We start from the raw sequence: 26286 nt of genomic DNA, 5'->3' as shown, positions 1-26286 counted from the left end.
GCACCGGATTGGCCGCCGTATGCTGACTGCTGGAGGCTGTCATGGCGGCGCCCATGCCGCGGCCTAGCGGGAACGCGGCGTGCTACACGCCCGCCTTCACAGGAGCGCTCCCAGGCCCAGGATGGCGTCTGATGGCAGAGACGCGGATGACAGATGAACGCAGGGACCCAGGACGGAGTCCGCAGCGGCGGACAGATGTCAGCTTGGTGAGTCGATTCCTGACAGTACCCCCCCTTTAAGGGTGGGCACCGAACACCCACGTGGCTTGGAAGGATGAGTGTTATGGAAGACACGGACCAACCTTGGAGCATGGACATCCAACGAATTCACCCAACTTCTCTCCTCTGGGCCATAACCGGACCAATCGACAAGGTATTGAAGACGTCCATACCGGCAACGGGAATCCAGAATCTTGCCAATCTCGAACTCCACGCCCCGCTGAGTTCGAACTTTGGGGCCAACTGGAAGAGCTCTTTGGAAATGATTCAGGACTAAAGGTCTGAGGAGAGAAACATGAAAAGCATTAGGTATTCGCAGAGAAGGTGGTAACTTCAGCTTGTAGGCCACAGGGTTGATGACTCTTTCGACAGGGAAGGGGCCAATGAAACGTGGTGCAAATTTCATAGACGGGACCCTAAGACGGAGGTTCCGGGTAGACAGCCAAACCTTGTCCCCAGGTTTCAGGCTAGGAACTGCGCGTCTTTTGCGATCAGCAAAGTATTTATACCGGCTGGAGGCCTTTTTGAGAGAAATGTGAATCTTCCTCCAGATTGAAGAAAACTGACTCAGGGCAGTAGTGGCAGCAGGAACATCCATGTGAGGGAGTTCTTGGAAGTCTGGAACACGAGGATGTTGCCCATATACTGCAAAGAATGGAGTTGTCTCAGTAGCAGTGTGGTAGCGGAAGTTGTGGGCAAACTCGGCCCATGGGAGCAGATCAAACCAGTCATCCTGAGAAGATGAAACATACAATCTTAAAAATGTCTCTAGTTCTTGATTTACCCTCTCTGTCTGCCCATTCGTCTGAGGGTGGTAAGATGACGAGAACTTCAGTTTAACCTGCATGGCAGAACAGAGAGCCCTCCAAAACCTCGCTACAAACTGTACACCTCGGTCGGATATTATTTCTGAGGGTAGACCATGTAAGCGGAAAATCTCCCGTAGGAAGATTTGGGCGAGTTTTGGGGCAGAAGGGAGACCCTGGAGAGGAACAAAATGGGCCATCTTGGTAAATCTATCCACTACAACCCAGATGGTATTGTATCCTTGAGAAGGAGGAAGGTCGGAGATAAAGTCCATGGACAGGTGTGACCAAGGGCGACTAGGAATAGACAATGGTTGTAACTGACCTGCTGGAGACTGACGAGGAGTCTTGTGCTGCACACACTTAGGACAGGATGCTACGAAATCCTTGATGTCAGCTTTCATCTTTGGCCACCAGTATGTCTCAGAGAGGAACTTGAAGGTTTTCAGGACACCGGGATGACCAGTGAACTTGGATTGATGGGCCCAAGACAGCAACTTGGGACGGAGTTCTGGGGAAACAAAAGTCTTACCAGGAGGAGGAGCTGGGGAGACTTGAGATGCAGCAAATACCACTGGACTCAGGATGGAATGTGGAACTGAGTCAGGCGTTTCCTCTTCGGATTCCATAGATCGGGATAAGGCGTCAGCTTTAACATTCTGCGAACCTGGGCGGAAATGAAGCTTAAAGTTAAAACGTGAGAAAAACATAGCCCACCTGGACTGGCGAGGATTAAGGCACTGGGCTGCCTTTAAATATAGCAGATTTTTATGATCCGTGTAGATGTTGAACGGATGTTTGGCCCCTTCCAGGAGATACCTCCATTCCTCGAGGGCCAGCTTAATCGCCAGTAGTTCTTGATCTCCAATGGAGTAGTTAGCTTCTGCAGGGAGGAATTTACGAGAATAAAATCCACAGGGGTGGATTTTCCCATCGGTTCCCTTCTGGGAGAGAACAGCTCCAACTCCAACTGTAGAGGCATCCACCTCCAACTCGAACGGTCTGTTTACATCTGGCTGGGACAGAACTGGAGCAGACATAAAGGCCAGCTTGATCTTCTGAAAGGCCGCTAAAGCCTCTTCTGACCAGTTGGAATGGTCTGCCCCTTTCCGAGTTAAGTTGGTAATAGGAGCGATGATAGTGGAGAATCCCCGAATAAATTTCCTATAGTAGTTGGCAAATCCCTGGAACCGCTGAATAGACTTGAGAGAATTTGGAATGGACCAATTGGCAATGGCTTCCAACTTTGTCGGGTCCATCTGGAGATCCGATCCGGAAATTATATAACCCAGGAAGGGTATAGAGGAAACTTCAAAGGTACACTTGGATAGTTTACCGTAGAGCCGGTTCTCACGAAGACGTCGGAGGACTTCACGGACTTGTAGACGATGAGAGGGAAGATCTTGGGAGAAGATGAGGATATCATCCAGATAAACAACGAGGTATTTATACAGAACGTCACGGAAGATTTCGTTCACAAAGTGTTGGAACACTGCTGGGGCATTACTCAACCCGAATGGCATTACCAGGTACTCGTAATGACCATCTCGAGTGTTAAAAGCTGTCTTCCATTCGTCACCACTCCGGATTCTGATGAGGTTGTAGGCACCGCGGAGATCTAGCTTGGTGAAGATGCGGGCTCCTTTAACTCTGTCAAATAATTCGGTAATGAGTGGTAATGGATAACTATTTTTAATGGTAATGTCATTGAGACCCCGGTAGTCAATGCATGGACGCAGTCCTCCATCCTTCTTTTTAACAAAGAAGAAGCCTGCACCAGCGGGTGATGATGAAGGACGGATGAATCCCTTCTGTAAATTTTCCCGGATGTAGTCGCTCATCGCTTCAGTTTCAGGAACAGATAACGGGTAGGTACGCCCCCTAGGTGGCTTCTTGCCAGGAAGGAGATCGATGGGACAATCCCATTCTCTATGGGGCGGCAGGACATCCGCGGCCTTTTCACTGAAGACATCAGAGAAATCTTGATAAGCCGCAGGAAGACTTGACTGGGTTTTTACTTCAGTAGACTTGATTGGACAAACTTGGGCTAAACAGGACTGATGGCAATGTGAACCCCATGAAGTAAGTTGTAACGTTGACCAGTCAAACTGTGGATTGTGTAGCTGGAGCCAGGGCATGCCCAAAACGATCTCCTGGGTGGCTTGAGGAATGACTAAGAACTTTATTAATTCTGAGTGTAGGAACCCAACTCCCAAAACCACTGGTGCAGTTTGGTGAGAAATATTCCCCTTGGAGATTCGGCTACCATCCACGGCGGTAATGTAGACTGGGTAAGAAAGTTCACATACAGGCAAGCAAAATGTATTTACCGCAGCTTGGGTGATGAAATTTCCTGCGGCTCCACAGTCCACTAATGCTGATGCAGACTGAAGCCCAACTGAAGTCTCTAAAGTCACAGGAAGGATAAGGTCTTGATTAGAAGGAGCTTGTCTAGAAGATCCCAACTTGACTCCTCCTTTACAAGTCAGGATCTGGCGTTTCCCGAACGCACTGTGCAGGAATTAATCTGGTGACCTGCAGCCGCACAATAAAGACAAAGTCTCTCACGAAGTCTTCTTGACCGCTCCTCAGGAGTTAGGCGGGACCTATTTATTTGCATAGGCTCATCAGAAGGTGGAGACTGGAACTGTACGGAAGGTATCATCCTTGATCTGCGTGGCTCACTCCGAGCACGTTCATTGTTGCGTTCGCGGATGCGAGAGTCCAACTTGATGCACAGGGAAATTAAATCAGACAATTGTACAGGAAGATCGCGGGTTGCCAGTTCGTCCTTGATCCGATCAGAGAGTCCATGCCAGAAAGCTGCTACCAGGGCTTGATTGTTCCACTGAATCTCTGCGGCCAACGTCTGGAACTGGATGACATATTGTCCCATACTACGGGTACCTTGACGAAGTTGGATTAGGTCTGCAGAAGCTGATGTTGCACGACCAGGCTCGTCAAAGATCCGTCTGAAGGTTGACACGAATTCTGTATAGTTGTTAATCAGAGGGTCGGCACGTTCCCACAGAGGAGACACCCAACTCAAAGCAGATCCAGAAAGTAGAGAGATGATGTAGGCAACCTTGGATCTTGACGTGGGGAAATTATGTGACAACAATTCAAACTGGATTTCACATTGGTTGAGAAACCCGCGACATAACTTTGGGCTGCCATCATACTTGCTTGGCACGGGCAGGTGCAGACGTGACACTGGAGCTGATGCAGCCGGCATAGAGGAACTCACAGTACTGGCAGGTGCTGGAGTAACAGGAACTGTAGAAGTGTGTACACTAGGCAGGGATTGCTGTAGTGTATCTATCCGGGAGGACATCCCTTGCAGGAACTGGAACATCTGCTGCTGCGCAGCCTCTTGACCATCCAGACAGGAGACCAGATTTTGCAAGGCCTCTGACCCCACACTCCGTCCACCATCCGAGTCCATCGATCCTGAACTTACTGTCAGACTTGGTTTTGTCTGTGTCCCCGGAGGGGGCGCTAGTGGGTCAGTGGAGGTGGATGGGAGAAAACGAGGAGGCTGGATTATGTTTCTGCGCATGAGCGCAATGATATTTATTAAACAGATGATTCACAAAACGGCAGCAGAAAATAACAGTAGGAAATGCAAATGTCAATTGTACAGCGTGGCAGCTGAAAGTCTATGGTAACAGAATGAATGGTGACTGATGAAATAATAACCGGTAGTGATGATAACAGATGAGTGATAATTTGGCAGAGAATATTCTGGTATGGGAACCAGAGCAGATTAAAACATGGAACCAGCAGAGATGGTGTTGTATAGCAAACCTGGTAGCAGAGGCAGGAGTCTGACTCACAGTGCAGGTGATGAGGCACTGGCAGCAAGCAAGCTGTATCACAGGTGGAGAGATGGAACACACCTGGAGTCAGTCTCTACTGCTAGGCTGAAGCACACAGAGATGGTGATGAGTGTGAAGCCTGTAGATGGAAGCAGGTATTGCTGGGGCTTGAAGTTCCACGGAGCTGTGAAAAGTAACCAGGAGTACAAAGTCTCAGGTAGAAAGCCAGGAACACGGAACAGCAGGTAGGTATCCAGGTACACGGAGGAAACAGGAACCAGATCCTTACACATGAGTCGCAGGAGTGACACAAAGTTCAGGATGCCTGCAGACTGATCCTGCAGCTTCATATATACCCCTTGTTAAACAGTCATTGGTGGAGTGAGGAAAAGTGGGTGCGGCCAAGCACCGGATTGGCCGCCGTATGCTGACTGCTGGAGGCTGTCATGGCGGCGCCCATGCCGCGGCCTAGCGGGAACGCGGCGTGCTACACGCCCGCTATCACAGGAGCGCTCCCAGGCCCAGGATGGCGTCTGATGGCAGAGACGCGGATGACAGATGAACGCAGGGACCCAGGACGGAGTCCGCAGCGGCGGACAGATGTCAGCTTGGTGAGTCGATTCCTGACACACCTTATACACACAGCCTGAAGGTCATTTAATACAATATTTTTAATAACTTTGTGTATTAAACAAAGTTTGTGTACATTGAGCCATCAGAAAACAAAGGTTTCAATATCTCACTCTCACTCAGAAAAGTCCGTATTTCGAAATATTCCGTATTTCGGAATATTTGGATATGGGATACTCAACCTGTATGTATCATTGAATGTATAGGCAAAGTCATATAAAGTGTGCACAAGGTGTGCCCTCACAACTCTCATTTCAGAATGTCTATACTGATACACTGTATTAGTTGCAGACAACTGGAGTTTGGGTGTTTTAAAATGTGCAGAAAAGATGTATAGTCTTCAAAATTAAGATTTAAGAACTGACAGTCAAAAATATATTATTATTATTATTATTATTATCTTCAGATCTGAACTGAGTAGAGTAAATATAATAATACTGAAATGAAATGAAAAGAAATGTAGTGTAATGTTTTTAGAATTCCTGTGCTTTTCTAATAGTCCAGTTGTTCCCAAACTGTTTTTGAATCGCAACACCCTGGAGTAAAAAAAAAAATCATGGCGCCACTAGGCCAAAAGTTTCTTATTTAGAAATTTAGAGAAAAAAAATGAAATTAAGTAATTTATGTTTACAGTATATGTCATCCTTAGGTTCAGTTGTGTGGTGAGGGACAAGATTTGCTTCTGTTTGTCCACATATTTTATGGTTGGCAGCCATCAACACTAGTTTTGCCTATTACATTGACAATAAATAGTTTGAATTGGTCCTGGACCACCAACCTGAGGCACCCCTGCAAGTGTCCCACGGCACCCCAGCGTTCCACGGCACAGTTTGAGTACTACTGTAATAGACACATTTATCTGATAATGAATGCAGTTTGTATCCATTGTAAATCATCATGTAACAGCTTTGTTTTCCATAGGCAATGTCTATTTTATAGTTTGCATAACACATTTTGCTTGTACTATATTTTACACATTGGTTTTTACACATACAGTACTTTGGATTATCATTACTGGTTTAGCTATGGTGGTGAAAGAGTTAACAATGAACAGAATGTTTTGTACTATGCCGATGCTTATAAACTGACTGGTTGTTTTCAAGTCATTTCTGCTAACGGAACAGATCTTATCTGAACTCCATAGCTTTGTCAATTGTTGAACGCTTTTTATGCGACCACTTCAAAGCTCCATACATCCACTTTGAGAGGCATTGTTCTCTCCGGCAACAAAAGAACCAGAAATAAGTAGCTTGCTGATTGTCTATTTTATGCTTTCTTCAAAATGAATCAGAAATTGGTTTAAATTTGAGCAACATTTAGAACAAAATTAGGTTTTGATTAGAAAATGTTTTAGTGAATCATAGAAAATTCGGTAGAGTTAATGTTTAAAGAAAAAGTGATCAAACAAATGAGCTAAATTGCTGCTCCATGTTTATCAAGTGAAATGTATCATTGTTTGCTATAGAACAGTTGGTGATCCTACTACTGTATGCATTTACTTTCCATTTATACTTTTTTGTGGTCCATTTAAAACATACTGTGAATGAACTATAAATATATTGTGGGGAGGAAAAGAAAGGAAATTATACTCAAAATGTAGTTTTTAAAAAAGTTGATTAACTTTACTGATAGTAGGATGATTTGCAATTGTATTGTGAATTAATAACACGTTGTTGTTACTAACGTTTCTGCTGCCTTCTATTTAAAAGTTATTTCTAGTCTATCTTCTTGCTAGAAAACAAATCAAGTGAGTTAAAAATAAAATACACTGAGCTCTTAAATCTACATTTGAGGTTTCTACTTTGTGGCAACAATGATGATGCATTTAGTGTTTAGTGTTACAAATCATACTCAATGAAATATTATTTCTGAAGTACATATGTATTTATAATCATGGAATCTTTATATTATATGTGGAAGTAAATTAGCAGCAGCCATCTAATTCCTTATTGCCAGTGTTCCTCTTCTTCACATAATAAACTCTCATTTTTGTTTTTTGTGTTATAGTTTTTTGGGGACACATGCATCTAAAATAGTTCAGTGTATTGAAATGTCATTATAATTTTGGTATTACAAGTGTATAATGTGCCCCGAACAGCCTAGATTATAAATCTATTTAGAATTGACTGCATTCTGTGACCTGAATCATGCACTTGGTCTATATCCTTGTGCCTTTAACATATTATGGAAGTCCTCGTGATTTTTAATATTGATATAACACACATTAGAATATACAGTATATCTAATATAAGTACAATTGTAAATGAAGTAGGTGTGTTAAAGTTGAACTAGTCTTGCATGCAGTCTTATGTGACAGAAAGCACATTAGCAGCAAGATTTTAGCCCACAGTTTCCTTGCAAGCAGCCATCAAACAAAAGAGAGGAAGCTTAGGGCACACCAAGTATTTATTTTTCAGTGAGTGCACGTTCACCATTACATAACTCATGTGCCTTTTCATTCAGGGTCTTGGGCCATGTGCATGCTAGCTCTGGAAATTGTAACTATTGTTAGTTATTTCTCCAAAGGTGTATATTTCACCTAAATAAAGGTATTGTACATTCCATGACACTTTCAGACCTAACAATCTGCTTATGTGTATCCTAGATGATATATGACAGATGATTTTATATATATATATATATATATATATATATATACACACAGATAGATAGATAGATAGATAGATAGATAGATAGATAGATAGATAGATAGATATGTATACATGGTACTATTTAACATTTTAAGTCTCAATGTATGCCTTGCTGACATACAAACTCTTCAAAGCTGATCTACATCTATTCAAGTTGTACACAGGAAACAGAGTAAAGACAGTTTTGATTCTAAAAGTAAATTAAGGTACAGTACTGCAACACAGAGAAGTTGAAATCACAATTTAAATAAATCCATAATAGTCAAAGCAGTTTACCAGCTAAGTAAAGTTTAAATCTTGGAAACCGCAGTAAAATGGAAAAACAATATTATAATTAATATTGTTAAATAAGTTAAAAACATGACTACAAAGAAACTACAAGTAATTTAGACATTGAAACGCCTGGGTGACACATAGTATCGCTGACATACCTTATAACAGACCACATTATACTACATATACACATATATCTGTTATGATAATTTATCTGTAATGTAAGACAAAAATATCTTTATATATGAAAAGATTGCTTATTTATTAGGTTTTGGTGATAGTTTACATTTTGAGAATAAAAGCTACAATAAGAGCAAAATGACAGTAAGTACTCACAGAACACATAGACAATACATGTTAGGTACTGTCTCGCTGTCACGCAGTAGGTAACTTCCATCTTTTCCAGATTCGCAGAGGAGTTTCTCTCCAGCTTCACGACTAATGTTACCATGGTAAACTGACACAGTCTCCATGTTTTGTCATATATGTCAATTACTCCTGGTAATGAAGAAATATATTGTTCTGAGAACAAGCAGAGGAAAATAACTTCAGCTCCTGAAGTGTCACCACTGAAGTTCAACAGTGCCACACAGATACAAACTTTCACAAGTGGTGACAAATCCCTCCCATTATATGAACTCACATGTGTAATAAGAGTATGGTATGAGCTCATTATTACATTACAATCTAATACAATCTGGTATGTGTTCTAGAGATAACAATAAAAATAGACAATTTAAGTTTATAAATAGTACATACACGTAGTAAAATAAAAACCAATTATAATAATATTTCCTTATAACAGAGCTATCAGTGCTGCTTTACATGTGGAAAATGTAAGGAGTGATGTAGTGCTACATAGAAAAGTCATGGTCAATGAAGCATCATGAGGGGCTGGGGTCCTGGGCTGTACATATAGCTTAAGCTCAAAATGTTCATCTGATGGAGTCAAGATTTTCTTGACTCTGATTGCACCTACTATCTCACATGGTTCCCTACACTTACTGTCACACAAGCCTTCTTACACCTACTGTCATACATGCCTCCCTACACTTACTGTCACAGATACCTCCCTACACCTACTGTCACACATGCCTCCATATGCCTACTGCCACACATGCCTCCCTACACCTACTGTCACACATGCCTCCCTACACCTACTGTCACACATGCCTCCCTACACTTACTGTCACACATGCCACCCTACACCTACTGTCACACATGCCTCCCTACACCTACTGTTACACATGCATTCCTACACCTACTGTCTGACATGCCTCCCTATACTTACTGTCACACATGCCTCCCTACACTTACTGTCACACAAGCCCACTTGATGAGTGCAGGGGCGGATTGGCCATAGGGCTCACCAGGAAGATTCCTGGTAGGCCGGTGTATCTGTGGGGCCTGTTGTGTGTGTTGTTACGTGGCCCCACCCCCCACATGACAGGCAGCCCACCGCACACAGTACACTGCATTGTCCCCATTCATTCTGTTATTACATCTCTGCAGTACAGCAACTCTGCCATCCAGTGATGCTGCCAAGGCTACATGGTATGTTATACCTCTTGTGGTGCCCACATCGGGCCATTTCTACAAAATTTTACAGAGCCAATTTTAGTTCCCAATCTGCACCTGGTCAGCAGCAAAAGATGCACGAAAGGCCACAATTGCATACAATTGAGTAGGGAATCCCGCCCCCTCAATAGACCTCCATCCCCTCATCAAACCGCACCCCCATTAGGTCTGCTTTCATAGATTTCCTGGGCTGGTTTTCCATCCCAATCTGCCCCTGGATGAGTGTAATATGCATTGCAAAGCCATCAGAGTTTTGCGGATCCATATTGTATAGCATCCGTGACGTGAAATTAATTTGCTATTAGGTTGGATATATCACTTTTGCTGTGAAGGATGAGCCCCCGATATGCCTGAAAACTGTGTACTCAAAGGACATGTCAGTTTCATCCCTGACATCATGGGGAGGAGGGGTTTAGAAAAAAAAATACCTTTACCCCACCAGTCCTGACAATGCGTCGGGACGGCTGGAAGTTACCTACGGTATGCTGGTTGGGAAGTGATACCAGAATCACTTTTGTGAAAAAAAAAAATTATGAAAATTATTGGGTAATATAAGTCCCTCTATCTCCCAAACCCCTGCAACTAAAAAGATGTGAGATAACATTTTTGAAAGAGGGGTGTCCCTCTTTCAATTGACATGCCTGCATAATAAATAATTACATCCTTGCACTACAGAAATATCATTGGGTCCAAGGAATGGGAGAAGATCTCCCCCAACCTGACTCCCAATAATTAAGAGGCACCCACTTTATAGAGAAGGGGTTCCCTCTTTCAAATTATTCAGAGGTGGATGCAATGCCAATGTCTGCACAGTTGACTAATTTCTTAGGTACTGCACATGCCTCACAGTCGCACTGAGCATGCATGCCAATTGATTTGTGGTGGCAGATGCAGTGAAGATTTATTTGCAAAGTGAGTGACAGGAAATGAGCATTTGTGAGAGGTAACAGGAGTGGTAAGTCAAATGTGTCTAGACCATTTTGGGGTATACCTGAGCCTGCAAATGCATCTTCATATGCAGTTGTAAAGCCTCTGGTGGCTTAGTTGCAGTGGACATTCTGAGCATTCTGACCAATGTGCGACATATGGTGCAAGTAGCAGATCAGAGACGCCCTCAGTGAAGTCTCTATACAAATACCAGTGACTGTATTAGCATTTTCACAGATCTGCTGCATACGAGATAACAGTAGTGATGGCATTGCAACTCCCTCTGATTCATGCGCTCAGTCACCTAGTAGCTATTGTCTGGTGATCAGCAACAACATTACCTCCACAAGTTTTCCTTATATGGTTAGGAGTGCACTACATACCATCTTACACCCATAATAATACCTGTATGCATGGGTGTACAAACATTTGGAAGGGGGGAGTACCCTCTTTCAAATAAAGTGGCTCCTTAGCAGCTATTATTTGGCAATCAAAAGACAATACCACACAATGCTACGGATAAATAATGCTTTTCATAGATGGTGTGAGGGCACATTGTGCCCTAACTATACCATACTGACGCACACACGCATGGGAGAAACACCTGTTTGAAGAAGGGAATCTTCTCTTTTAAATTATTGCCCCTTAGTAGTATTGTATGCACCGGCAGCTCCTACGTTTGTGGAGGAGGGTGGTTACTGCTGGCCATGATGCCTAATCCGAAGGAATAGAGCCCTTGCTGACATCCAGGTCCTAGCACCTGTACAATGGAGCTGACAAGCGCCGGGACTGGTGCACGAGCACAAGCGGTGGCTTGACTGTGCATGTGCAAACCCCCGGCTTCTATGGCCTTCATTCGATGGAGCACATAGAAGCCAACTTGCGCTGATGATTAGATAGGGAGTGGTTTCCTACAGGAAGCCAGCTCTCTGCTAATCACAGCCCGGTCTGGCAGTTCCAGATGGAGGAAACACCTCTAAATGTGACTGACTGTCCTGTGATGACTGGCAGGTAGGACCAGGGCCGTCTTAACAGCAGTGTAGGCCCCGGGGCAAAGCAATGCACTGGGCCCCCTACCCATCCTCCAGCGGTAGTGGTGGGGGGTGCTATCAGCGGCAGCTTTAATGTCCCGTGGGCGGTAGGGGGTGTTCTATCTTCCGCTCAGCATGTAGGACCTGGTGCAGTAATTTCTGCTAATTACTCCTTTACTGCACAGATGGGGCTAAACTGTAGAGGGAGCATTGGGCTGAATGAAGAAGCCCTGGTACATGACTTCCAGGATGATAGGGGGTGTTTAATATGTAGGGGAGGGGTGGATAGCGGAGTGGGCTTAATATTTATCATTTTCCGTTGGGAGCTTGCTTGACTGCAGATATCTCAAGTTCCTGAAAATATATTTCTTAGCTTTGAATGGGATAAAAAAACCTAGAGAGTCCCACCTTTCAGGAGATACTGGGGACTTGGGGATCAAAGTTCAGGAACCAGGGCAATCCACCAACAAAAATATAAAACTGCATATTTGGTGTGTGGAGCTGGAGCAGGGACCATCTGCTGGAAGGCAGATATCTCTGGTTCTGGGTATAGTAGAGACAAGCTGCGAGTGTCCACCAAAAGGGGAAAGTCCCATCTTTTGGATTATACCCTCAAAAAAAATCTATGTCAGACAGAACCCAAGCTATCTGGCTGGGAAGAGCAATTAACAGGCTTGGATGGGGACCACTACTTTCAAGTCGGATATCTCCGTTTCCCCAGGGCCGATTTAAAAAATTCTGGTACCACTGGAAAGAGGATACCCCCAGCTATCATCTTAGGGCCCTTATACTCCTCAGGCCCTTGGGCAAGAGCCCATTGAGCCCATACGAAGAGATGGCCCTGGGTAGGACTTCTAATAAGAAGTCACTACCATTAACAGTGTAGCCAGTACCCATTGCAGTCACGCACTACAACTGGTTCACTGCTGTGGCTAATTTTACTGGGGGGGGTCTGCAGTGCTGCAGCCCATAGGCCGTAATTGCCTATCCTCCCAGAATGGGAGCCCCCTGGAAAGGAAGGCAGTGCTACCGCATACCCATACAGCTCCCCACTCCCCCTAGGCCGCCTACAAAAGAGTACAAGTGAGTGGGCAGAGGGGACCTGATGACGCAATTCACGTGAATTGTGTCATCATAGCCCTGCCTCCGCTACACAGTGCCTGTTTTCTTGGCACTGTAGAATGGGGGGCAGGCGTGATTTTGCAGCCACACCCCCAGACAGCCCACCTGCATGCTGGCCACAACCTCTACATGCCGACTGGGCTGCTCCCTCCAGGAGGGGGCAGACAAGTCAGTAAGTATGCTATAGGTAACATTTGCCACTGATTGTATGATATCCAAAGAATTACATAAACACCCCCCCCCCCCCCAAAAAAAAAAAATCATGCACAAGGGGAATCTAAAGCCCAGATCTCCCCCATATTGTATGAAATAAAAAGAAGTCACCTTATTTAATGTGAGAGGTTTCTAATTAAAAACAGTAGGCCTTCTTTGGGTGCGATATTATTTTACATGTAATTATCAATTAAAGCAACGCAGTAAAAAGTTGCAAAAAAAAATTAAAAATGTATTTTTATTTTAAATGTAGATTTTTTTTTTGTGAAAACCTTCACATAGAATTATGCTGGATTCACTTTTTTTATGGTGAATCAATGCCGAAGCAAGAACCACAAGATATTTATTTTTTTAAATCACGTTTGCTTTGAATTCATTTTTTTTTTAAATTTCAATAAAAAAAACTTTTTTGCCCATTTTAGTTACAATTTTATTTGACATGTTAGAATATTCAAAAAGAATATGTTTATCTGTTTTCTGAAGGTACAAAATATTTAAAAAAAAACAAGTATAACTATTGTGGGTGCTTCATAAAAAATATTGCTATTAATGTTAGAATGTGATGAGCACAAATGTGTATGATCTCTGCACAGGAGTGAGAAAACCCTTAGTAGCGAAGGGGTTAAATAAAATAAACCTCCTGCAAGAGATATTGTTTCTTTGAAGACTGAAAGTAGCAAAAAATGTATTGTATAATACACCAACAAGCTCATATGCTGTATTAGGCACATGCAACGCAAAAAGCTTCAGACTCCTCTCAACAATAACCTAATCAATAGTGGTTAGTCAGTGCTGGCAACTATCAGAATCATCATCAGTGTGTACTGCATTTGAGAGCCCCTTCACTCCTCCATACTACTCTAAGTACTAAGAGGTGTCAACACCATGGCCGGGATGTAATGGGAGCAGAGTATGTGACGAGTTTAACAAAGGCCTGATTTTACCGCAAAAGCTTCCAAGTACATGCTAAGTCATATGTTTTCTACTCTTAAAGAGAGCAACCAGTAAAAGTCATGTAAAAATATGTTTTCCCCATGTAAAACATACAACTCGGCCAATGTAATGGAGTTCAAGTTTTAAAATCTGACACAAAACAGCTCTACAAAGCCGGACATCATTTATTTATTTATTTATTTATTTATTTGGGTGAGTTGTAATTGACAATGATGAAAATCAGTTAAGTACACAATTACAGCTCATAACATTTTTTTTTTATTATTTCTAACCCTAAAAACAAAAAAAAAACTTTTATTTCTCAAAACAGTGTACTGTTCAGGTAATTTTTGCACATTTGCACATTTCTCCCTGGAAAATGCGTCTTAAATGCAAAACGATAATAGGACGCACAAGCAGCTACTGCTGTTTAATATGATTTGCAGCATGCCTGTATTCCATGTGTAATAGCAACTGTATCTGCATACAAACTGTTATGCTACAGTGTATTCCAGCCAAACACTGTAACATAATTTGGTATGCTGATACAACTGCAATTACTCACAGTATAAGCTGCTTGTGCATCCTGGAACTTGGGTTTATTTAGGATGTGTGTTGCTTTAATCATGGGTCTTTTGGGTGCCAATGGGTGACGTTCTATCACTGTGCAACTGTTAAAATAACAGCCACTTTATAGTTGGTGTGAAAAAATCAGATGCTTCCTGGTCTAAAAAAGCCGTCAGAAGTCAGATCCGATTTGCATTTTGAACACAAAAGATGCACGCCGTTACATTGGCCAAGTTCCGCGAAAAAGACGCAAGAGTTAAAGTTGGCTCACATTACATACTGGCCCATATCTGCATACAAACTTTTTTTGCTGGAATGCTCAGAATAATTTAGCATATTTAACACTAAGCAAATAGGGTACGACCAATTCACCAGTCCCCACAGTATTAAATAAGTGGTTTGTAGTATACACTCTGTTTTATATAATGGTTTTTAGACATACCTCCCAACTGTCACGATTTTCGTGGGACAGTCCTGTTTTATTGGGACTGTCCCGCTGTCCCACCCGCGGGCCGCAGTGTCCCGCGGTGGGGGGCAGCTGGGAGGCTCCTGTCAGTCACTGCTCTTCCTAGCAGAGCAGCTGGTAATAGACACTGTGCGCATGCACACAGTGTCTATTCACTAGACGGAGGGACAGGGGGCATGCCAACAGCTCACAGAGCGCTTGCCATGCCCCCATAGTGACAAAAAAATGGGGGCGTGGCTCACAATAGTGGAACTCCCGCAAAGCTACGCCCCCTTTTCTGCAGACCACACTCCCTTTTGGGCAGGCGTGGCTTCACCTCGCCATAGTGTCCCTCTTCGTCTTCTCCCAAAGTTGGAAGTTATGTTTTAGATGCTGTTAGTAATGTATATCATTGTACTGTACATGCAATGTTTAACTGTCAATTGTTCTCCCCATTGTATATAATTTGCTAGACTTCAATATGTATTAAATATCAGCCACTAGAAAACTTTTGGTATTACAGTGGTGGATAACAGACAGCCTGAGACATACCTCACTCTCTGCAGGCTGCACCCAAACTCACTTATTCATTGCTGTGTTATAAAGCAGAAACAAATGGGTACATTTATCAATAGTTGGAGAGTGATATATAGCACGTAATAAAGTACCAGCCAATCAGATCCTAACTGCCATGCTATAGGCTGTGTTTGAAACATGACAGGAGTTGATTGGCAGGTACTTTATCACCGTGCAATATTGCAATTTGTCACTCTCCAAGGCTTGATAAATCTAGTCATAAGCAACATACAGTAATTCTCTGTTACATGAACTCATGTGCACAAAGCACTGAAGACAACCAGCATAGAAGAGTAGGAAAAAACTGGTGAAATAAACGTGTGAAATGCATGTGTGCTAGGTCTGATGGACATGTGGGAGAAGTCAGAGTTAGTGATGTGGAATGAGTGATGTGGGCACCCGAAGGCAGAGCCGAATATAGACCTCATGTGGCCTTAGGCACAATACTGGTTTGGGGCCCCCTCCATACATAGCGCTATATTTTTGTTGCTGATTCATGCCCCTTACATTATTATTGCATTTTTCCTCCTTATGGTAATGCTCCTTATACATTACACCACACTCTGTAATGTCCCTTACACATTATGGCACACACCATAATGCCCCTTACACATTTTGCACCATACAATAATGCACCTTACACATTATGCCACACACAGTAATACCCCTTACACATTATGCCACACACCATAATGCCCCTTACACATTATAAACTATATGATTACTGAGGGAGAAAGGGGTAGGTAGGAACAATCAACGAGCACAGGACTAACTGACACCAAACATCCAGAACATAGGTGACATAGGAATGTCGGCACTAAATATAAATGATGACCACCTTTGTAGGTTTAAACAGTCGACAATAATGGGTCATGGTGCTCCTAGAGAGTAAAAAGGTATTAAGGCAAACTAGAGAAAGAATATTACTCTCTTTTTTGGGGCACTCTATCTATGTCTATAATATAACTTTTATTAGGTATACATTAAAATAATGTCATCTGAGAGAATCATTCAGATGGGAAAAAATCATAGTGGTTGTATATTGTGAATGTTCTCTGTGAAAATACAGTATAAGGGATACAAATTAGAGTACGATGACTCAAAAGGATACCCACATGCAGTTCTATAGATGGGTTTGTGTATATAAATCCAAAACCTGGTGGTGAATACGCCTTAAATTCTGTTGTTAATGGCAACCACTATCTACCAGGATAAGCACTTCTTAGTTATAGTGCATAGTAAATGTAACAGTTTAAAGCTTAGATACACCACTCATGCACACAGTGTACATTGGAAATCACCATTGTCTTCATAGAGGCATAGGTCACTGTTATTTATATGCTACCAAAGAAGCACTCTTCGTGCAAGGGATGTAAGATAATGTCAATTGATTTGTCAAGATATAAAGACAAAACTCACATAGCGTGTAGGCTAGACAACAAGGTTAGATATATGTCCTACTACATACCTCCCAACATGACCCTCTCCAGGAGGGACAGAATACTCTGCTCCTGGACTTTCTTCTTAATTTATGATTGCCATCACCTGTGATGAAATGCCTATCTTATCCATTAACCTGTTCAACAGGTGCAGGCAATCATACATGAAGAGGTAAGTCCAGAAGCAGAGCATTTTGTCCCTCCTGGAGAGGGTCATGTTGGGAGGTATGCCTACTATATATAATTGGAGAGTGTAAGAACAGTGTAAAAACATATATGTCAATACTGTGCTAGTGATTGGTATAAGGCAGAGCCAGATTAATAATGGGGCGGATGGAGCTGAAAAATAGGCCCACAGCATTTAATGTCCCACCCACTTCCACAGCAAATGATTCCCCCTGTTCCCACCAGCAGTTCAAAAAATCACAATTGGGCTAATAGCGTGGTGCAGCAGGAGCCTTCACAAGCTCTCCCTACGCTGCACTTTCAGTTTCTGACCCTGGACAACGGCTCTCCCACGCGGCCGCTCCATGATGTCACAGTGCACCGGTGCACAGTACATCCCGCAGTGTGACTGACACAAGCACCGCCTACAGCTGCCTGCACAGTAGTGCCTAGCTCCACTTGATGATCATGAGCAGCTGCTGATCGATGAAGGGATGCCTATGTCCTGCAGTGTTATTTGAAAAGGTATATAAAAAGGTATACACTGCCACAATGAAGATAACTTGTTGACTTGTGATAATAGTTTAAGACAGGTCACCTCAGTCTCTGCCTGCCCCTGCTTGGCTCCACCCCCTCTCTGCTACTTACCCCAGCCCTTTCTCTTCCCTTTCGTGGCTTAAATCCCCCTCCTTGCTCCCAACATGTCTCCATCTCAATCCATCCCAGGTCAATCCCACACATCGATCACAACTTTTCCCTCCCCCTCCCCATCACGGTTCAGTCACAAACCCCTCCCCCATTCTCCTCCAAACTCCCATACTAACCCCGGCGGGCAGTCAACCTCTCCTTGGCAGCCCTCTCTTCATTGTAGATAAATATATATATATATATATATATATATATATTTGTATGTGTGCATATATATATATATATATATATATATATATATATACACAGTTTTCTGAGGGCGCACAATAGAGTGTTACTAATTTTCAAACTTTTGACCAGCAGACCAGTTAACCTTAAAAAATTTTATTAAAATCTAATCTCAAGCAATTTGTGGTGTAAACTCACATACCATATACACAACAAATGTATTTTTACACAATGATAAAAATATCTGGACTCAGTTGTATAGATGAAATTGTTCATAAAATCTAACGCGTTTCGTCCACAAGGGACTTCATCAGGGGCACAGGTTTTTAGCTGGATTTTTTGAAAATAAGGAAAATTAGGAGAAAAAGAGATAAAAAAATACATAAACTTAATGTCTCAACAAAATGCACATAAACATCGGACAATAATTCTGCTTTGCCTTTCAGAGGGGTTAGCCCATCCAGGTGTATTTAACATGAATACATACATATATAACCATTATAGGTCTTTGAAGGAAGAAAATGGCTACTTCATTAATGGTTTATTCATTAAAAATAAAATATATGAAGTATTCCATATGAGTCATGTAGATATCTTTTATTTTTGATTTTCTATATAAACTCCATGATAACTAGATCTTATTTTTTTTAGAGTTACTTACATATAATAGATATAGGATCTTATACAGTCCACAAGTGTGAGTGACCAGATGATAACTGTGTTAAATTCAGAAATTTCACTGAGCAGAGACCTATAGGTATAGGGTATTAGTTATCTGTTACATACAACTTATTAGGTTTAACATTCTTTTTATTTTTATATTTATTTTATTACTTACTCCCAGGCAGGTGCAAATTAATGAACCAGTTGCCAATGATTATTCAAAAAGCAATGCACCAGGTGACAATGTTCTGAAAGTGGTTGACCTTCCTTCCCATCTAAAGGTCTGGTTTTCACTAAAGGGACCTGTGAGTGATAATTCGTAGTTTTCATTCTATTCCTGATTTACACACTATACTAATTAACTATCCTTTTAATTACTTTATACAATAAAGCCAAAAACCATTCAGTTGGCAAGAACCAATCCGAATGTGAGCTGTCCTTTATCAAATACTCTATGGGACCAATGTGGTGTCCAACTACAAAAATGAATTTTATAAATTAAAATAATTTGATAAAATTATTTATAAAGTATTTAAATTTTATATCAACAATATATTTAATTATATATAATTAAGCTATCCAAACCAAAGTGCTAAAATGCCATCCATAAAAACAATGGCTATTAATTTATACATCCACATTTCCTTATCATACAGAATGAGAGAAGTGATACTGTGCAGGTGTCACATACAGATAGTAGGAACGTGTATCTGCAGTACCTCGTTGCACCTCTTTTTCTTCTTTGCATGATGTGCTGTTTGGGGGGGGGGGGGAATTTAAGTGCTTACTCAGTTTCTGAATATGCCACCTGTTGTCTGAAAAGTGGTACTGCACTATATTTCAGACAATTTACACATGGCCTGCCATGTTTGTCTTGGCATGAAAGAAATCTAGTGCCAGGAATGGCAGGCCATGACACTTTTTTCAGAAAGGTAATCGTGGACACATCTGTATATGGCAGTACCACTGGAATTATACAGCAGTACCACTGGACTGGACTTATATACGCCAGTACCACTAGAATTATACATCAGGATCACTGGATTTATACGCCAATACCACTGGACATATACGGCAGTACCACTGGACATATACGGCAGTATCAGTGGACATATACGGCAGTACCACTGGACATATATGGCAGTATCACTGGACTGGACTTATACGCCAGTACCACTGGAAATATACAGCAGGATCACTGGACTTATACGCCAGTACCACTGGAATTATACAGCAGGATCACTGGAATTATACGGCAGTATCACTGGACATATACGGCAGTATCACTGGACTGGACTTATACGCCAGTACAACTGGAATTATACATCAGGATCACTGGAATTATACGTCAGGATCACTGGATTTATACGGCAGTACCGCTGGACTTATACGGCAGTATCAATGGACATATATGGCAGTATCACTGGACTGGACTTATACGCCAGTACCACTGGAATTATACGGCAGGATCACTGGATTTATACGGCAGTACCGCTGGGCATATACGGCAGTATCAATGGACATATACGGCAGTATCACTGGACATATACCGCAGCACAGGGACACCACCACTGGACTGATGCAAGACAACACAGCATCACTGCAATGGACTGGACTTATACAGCAGCACTGGATATATGGCAGCAGAGGACACCACCACTGTGACTGGACTGATGCAGCACAACACACCACCACTGGACTGATGCAACACAACACAGCACCACTGGACTAGACTTATACAGCAGCACTGGACATATGGCAGCAGAGGACACAACCAGTGTGACTGGACAGATGCAGCACAAGACACTACCACTGAGGACACTGAGGACGGAGACACTCCACACTCTCCAATGCCAGAGTGAAAATGATGGGGACGCGCGGCTCCTTATATGGAATCCAAACCCCGCAAGAATCCGACAGCGGGATGATGACGTTTTGCCTCATTCTGGTTTCCGAGTCAGGCGGGAAAACCTGAGTCAGGCTCGTATCTGGGCCCGGGTGGTGACGTTCGGGCAGGTTTGGTTCTCTAAGAACCGAACCCGCTCATCTCTGCCCTACACACACAAAATTTCTGCCCCTTACACACACACACACACACACACACACACACACACACACACACACACAAAATCTCAGCCCCTCAAACACACACAAAATCTCAGCCCCTCACACACACACAAGCAATCATAGCCCCTCCCACACACACAAAATCTCAGCCCCTCACACATGAAAAATCATGGCCCCTCAGTGAAAGTTACAGCCCCTCATTCACACAAAAAGGCAGCCCCTCGCAGACTTACACAGAGAGCGACAGCAGCTGCACGCTCTGCTCAGCTCTGCACCCCTCCTGTGCCGAGTACCTCATCTGGACCAATCCAGTCCCCCACTTCAGCACCTCCACACACCCTTACACGTGTCCGACTTCTGACCTCACCCACGTGCGACCCATGAGCACTTCCGCTTTCGGTTCACCGCTCCTCCTCCTCTCACAGCGTCTCCACTCCACAATCCGCAAGATTGTTTCTCCACTATATATATATATATATATATATATATATATATATATATATATATATATATGAAAACAATAGAAGTATGGCAACTCAGGCGTATGTGATAACACTATAAAAACCTTTGTCAGTGTTGACTGCTAAAAAACACTCCCTTAAACTATATAGGGCATCAGCTAATCCCTAATTATTTAGCACAGGTAAGATGTTATAAAACTGAATATCGTATAGGGATAGGAAAAAAGCGACCAATGGTGTTTAAGCTGCTATATTCTGAATTAGAAGGCAAAAAGGGTCCGGAGAATAAAATATTAATAAAAGATGGGGGATATTCTATGTGGATAAAAGTAAGGCCAATTTTTAAGGTAGAAGATAATAACAATATTTTTATTTAAATACATAGGTAGCCACATTTAAAAAGTTTATAGACCATAAAAAGATGCATATTGGACTATAAAAAATGGGACATAAGATACATAAAAACATATAGGACCATTACAATACTAAAAAACATTGCAATCTAAAAATGAGAGTTTTTGAGCTTATCTTAGTATATGGAGTCAGCGAGGTACACCTCGGACAATGCCACCAATATTGTGCCTGCATTACATCTGGGCAAATTCCAGCATGTCCCATGTTCTGCACATACAATTAATTTGGTGGTGCATAATTTTTTGAAACATGACAGGGGTGTGCAGGAGATGCTGTCGGTGGGCCGAAAAATTGTGGGCCACTTTCGGCATTCAGCCACTGCGTGCCGAAGACTGGAGCGCTAGCAAACACGTCTAAACCTGCCCTGCCATCAACTGAAGCAAGAGGTGGTAACAAGGTGGAATTCAACACTCTATATGCTTCAGAGGATGGAGGAGCAGCAATAGGCCATTCAAGCCTATACATCCACCTATGATAGAGGCAAAGGAGGGGTAATGCACCTGACTCAAGTGCAGTGGAGAATGATTTCTGTCTTGTGCAAGGTTCTCCAACCCTTCGAACTTGCCACACGTGAAGTCAGTTCAGACACTGCCAGCTTGAGTCAGATCAATCCCCTCATCAGGCTTTTGCAGAAGTAGCTGGATAAATTGATGGAGGAGCTAAGATGGAGCGATTTCGCAACGTATGTGGGACTTGTGGATGGAGCCCTTTATTCGCATTGCCAGGATTCAAGGGTGGTCAATCTGTTGAAATCAGAGCACTACATTTTGGCCACCGTGCTCAATCCTAGGTTTAAAGCCTACGTTGTATCTCTCTTTCCAGCAGACACAAGTGTGAAGAGGTGCAAAGACCTGCTGGTTAGTAAATTACCCCCCCCCCCCACCTCCAGTGTGTACTCCGAAAGAGTGTTTAGTGCAGCCGGTAACCTTGTCAGCGATCGGCATAGGAGGTTACTTCCACTAAATGTGGAGAAGATGATGTTCATCAAAATGAATTATAAATTCCTCAGGGAAGACCTTTACCAGCAATTGACTCCAGAAAGTACACAGGGACCTGTGATGGTGGATTCCAGTGGGGACAAATTAATACTCTGTGAGGAGGATGTACACAGTGAAAGGGGTGAGGAATCGGAGGATGAGGTGGACATCTTGCCTCTGTAGAGCCAGTTTGTGCAGGGAGAGATTGATTGCTTCTTTTTTGGTGGGGGCCCAAACAAACCAGTCATTTAAGCCACAGTCGTGTGGCAGACCCTGTCGCTGAAATTATGGGTTTGTTAAAGTGTGCATGTCCTGTTTATACAACATAAGGGTGGGTGGGAGGGCCCAAGGACAAATCCATATTGCACCTCTTTTTCTTCTTTGCATCATGTGCTGTTTGGGGACTAGTTTTTTTTAAGTGCCATCCTGTCTGACACTGCAGTGCCACTCCTAGATGGGCCAGGTGTTTGTGTCGGCCACTTGGGTCGCTTAGCTTAGCCATCCAGCGACCTTGGTGCACCTCTTTTTTTCTTTGCATCATGTGCTGTTTGGGGACTATTTTTTTAAATCTGCCATCCTGTCTGACACTGCAGTGCCACTCCTAGATGGGCCAGGTGTTTGGGTCGGCCACTAGGGTCGCTTAGCTTAGCCACACAGCTACCTCATTGCACCTCTTTTTTTCTTTGCATCATGTGCTATTTGGGGACTATTTTTTAAATCTGCCATCCTGTCTGACACTGCAGTGCCACTCCTAGATGGGCCAGGTGTTTGTGTCGGCCACTTGGGTCGCTTAGCTTAGTCATCCAGCCACCTTGGTGCACCTCTTTTTTTCTTTGCATCATGTGCTGTTTGGGGACTATTTTTTAAAGTGCCATCCTGTCTGACACTGCAGTGCCACTATTAGATGGGCCAGGTGTTTGTGTCGGCTACTTTGGTCGCTTAGCTTAGTCACACAGCTACCTCATTGCACCTCTTTTTTCTTTGCATCATGTGCTGTTTGGGGACTAGTTTTTAAATCAGCCATCCTGTCTGACACTGCTGTGCCACTCCTAGATGGGCCAGGTGTTTGTGTCAGCCACTTGGGTCGCTAAGCTTAGCCACACAGCTACCTCATTGCATCTCTTTTTTTCTTTGCATCATGTGCTGTTTGGGGACTAGTTTTTTTTAAGTGCCATCCTGTCTGACACTGCAGTGCCACTCCTAGATGGGCCAGGTGTTTGTGTCGGCCACTTGGGTCGTTTAGCTTAGCCATCCAGCGACCTTGGTGCACCTCTTTTTTTCTTTGCATCATGTGCTGTTTGGGGACTATTTTTTAAATCTGCCATCCTGTCTGACACTGCAGTGCCACTCCTAGATGGGCCAGGTGTTTGTGTCGGCCACTTGGGTCGCTTAGCTTAGCCACACAGCTACCTCATTGCACCTCTTTTTTTCTTTGCATCATGTGCTATTTGGGGACTATTTTTTAAATCTGCCATCCTGTCTGACACTGCAGTGCCACTCCTAGATGGGCCAGGTGTTTGTGTCGGCCACTTGGGTCGCTTAGCTTAGTCATCCAGCGACCTTGGTGCACCTCTTTTTTTCTTTGCATCATGTGCTGTTTGGGGACTATTTTTTAAAGTGCCATCCTGTCTGACACTGCAGTGCCACTATTAGATGGGCCAGGTGTTTGTGTCGGCCACTTGGGTCGCTTAGCTTAGTCACACAGCTACCTCATTGCACCTCTTTTTTCTTTGCATCATGTGCTGTTTGGGGACTATTTTTTAAATCAACCATCCTGTCTGACACTGCTGTGCCACTCCTAGATGGGCCAGGTGTTTGTGTCAGCCACTTGGGTCGCTAAGCTTAGCCACACAGCTACCTCATTGCATCTCTTTTTTTCTTTGCATCATGTGCTGTTTGGGGACTATTTTTTTAAATCTGCCATCCTGTCTGACATTGCAGTGCCACTCCTAGATGGGCCAGGTGTTTATGTCGGCCACTTGGGTCGCTTAGCTTAGCCATCCAGCGACCTTGGTGCACCTCTTTTTTTCTTTGCATCATGTGCTGTTTGGGGACTATTTTTGGAAGTGCCATCCTGTCTGACACTGCAGTGCCACTACTAGATGGGCCAGGTGTTTGTGTCGGCCACTTGGGTCGCTTAGCTTAGTCACACAGCTACCTCATTGCACCTCTTTTTTTCTTTGCATCATGTGCTGTTTGGGGACTATTTTTTAAATCTGCCATCCTGTCTGACATTGCAGTGCCACTCCTAGATGGGCCAGGTGTTTATGTCGGCCACTTGGGTCGCTTAGCTTAGCCATCCAGCGACCTTGGTGCACCTCTTTTTTTCTTTGCATCATGTGCTGTTTGAGGACTATTTTTGGAAGTGCCATCCTGTCTGACACTGCAGTGCCACTCCTAGATGGGCCAGGTGTTTGTGTCGGCCACTTGGGTCGCTTAGCTTAGCCATCCAGCGACCTTGGTGCACCTCTTTTTTTCTTTGCATCATGTGCTGTATGGGGACTGTTTTTTGAAGTGCCATCCAGTCTGACACTGCAGTGCCAATCCTAGATGGGCCAGGTGTTTGTGTCGGCCACTTTGGTCGCTTAGCTTAGTCACACAGCGACCTTGGTGCACCTCTTTTTTTCTTTGCATCATGTGCTGTTTGGGGACTATTTTTTGAAGTGCCATCCTGTCTGACACTGCAGTGCCACTCCTAGATGGGTTACTATAATACTGGTCGCACAGGTAAATTCATATTTAGTGAATAACCCCCATTTTTCAAATTATCAAAGATATTCCTTATATTCTTCCAGAAATTGGGGGGTGCTACCACAGGCAAGGTAAGTCTACAAGAAAAAAAGAGAAGAAAGAATTCGAAATGCCCTATGGTGGTGCACACAGTCTTGTATTAAGATATAACTTTTATTGAATTATATGTTAAAACCAGCGAATATTAAAAGGAAAGTAGAATCGTGTAAATAGAAAAGAAATAGTGTTTAAAATAAAAGTGCTGCACACTAGATGTCACCGGATTCGCTCATGTATTGCTAGCAAAATCTATAGATGGTCACGAATGTGTCAAAAATATTCCATGTCTATGTGTGTTATATTATACTTTTTAGATAGCTGAGAAAGCTGCAAGAATAAATGTCCCACAAATTAATTGTATTCCTTCCCAGGATTCCAGATGTGGGATCGTTGAAGCCAAATCCCAGATATCACCTTATGTGGTGCTAATGATTTACTATATATTTTGCTGAATTGTCTCTCAATAAACTGATCAGAATGCTAAATGTGTACTGTGTTTCTCTGTATCTCAGAGTTAATATACAAGCTCAGTCATAAGGTCTCAGTAATGTCTGTGTGTTCTAGCTCCATGAGCAGTTTTGTATCCACTGAGAAAGGAGCATATGAAACATTCAGATACAAATGTATCCACTAAAGGGAAACAGTT

The 26286-nt window shown here is 43.1% G+C and overlaps 1 protein-coding gene across 1 annotated transcript in view; it reads right to left on the bottom strand.

The window, feature by feature from the left end:
• The window catches only part of SH2D1A (SH2 domain containing 1A), a 92284-nt gene that overhangs the window by 22762 nt on the left and 43236 nt on the right, over nucleotides 1-26286 (bottom strand). Inside the window, exon 2 of the mRNA XM_063937253.1 lies at nucleotides 8733-8894. Coding sequence (XP_063793323.1) covers nucleotides 8733-8869 — 137 coding nt within the window. The 5' untranslated portion in view covers nucleotides 8870-8894. The remainder of the gene's footprint in view (nucleotides 1-8732; nucleotides 8895-26286) is intronic.

The sequence above is a fragment of the Pseudophryne corroboree genome, chromosome 8 (genome assembly GCF_028390025.1).
Source record: "Pseudophryne corroboree isolate aPseCor3 chromosome 8, aPseCor3.hap2, whole genome shotgun sequence".
NCBI lineage: Eukaryota > Metazoa > Chordata > Amphibia > Anura > Myobatrachidae > Pseudophryne > Pseudophryne corroboree.
This window is presented reverse-complemented; position numbering and strand designations above follow the sequence as displayed.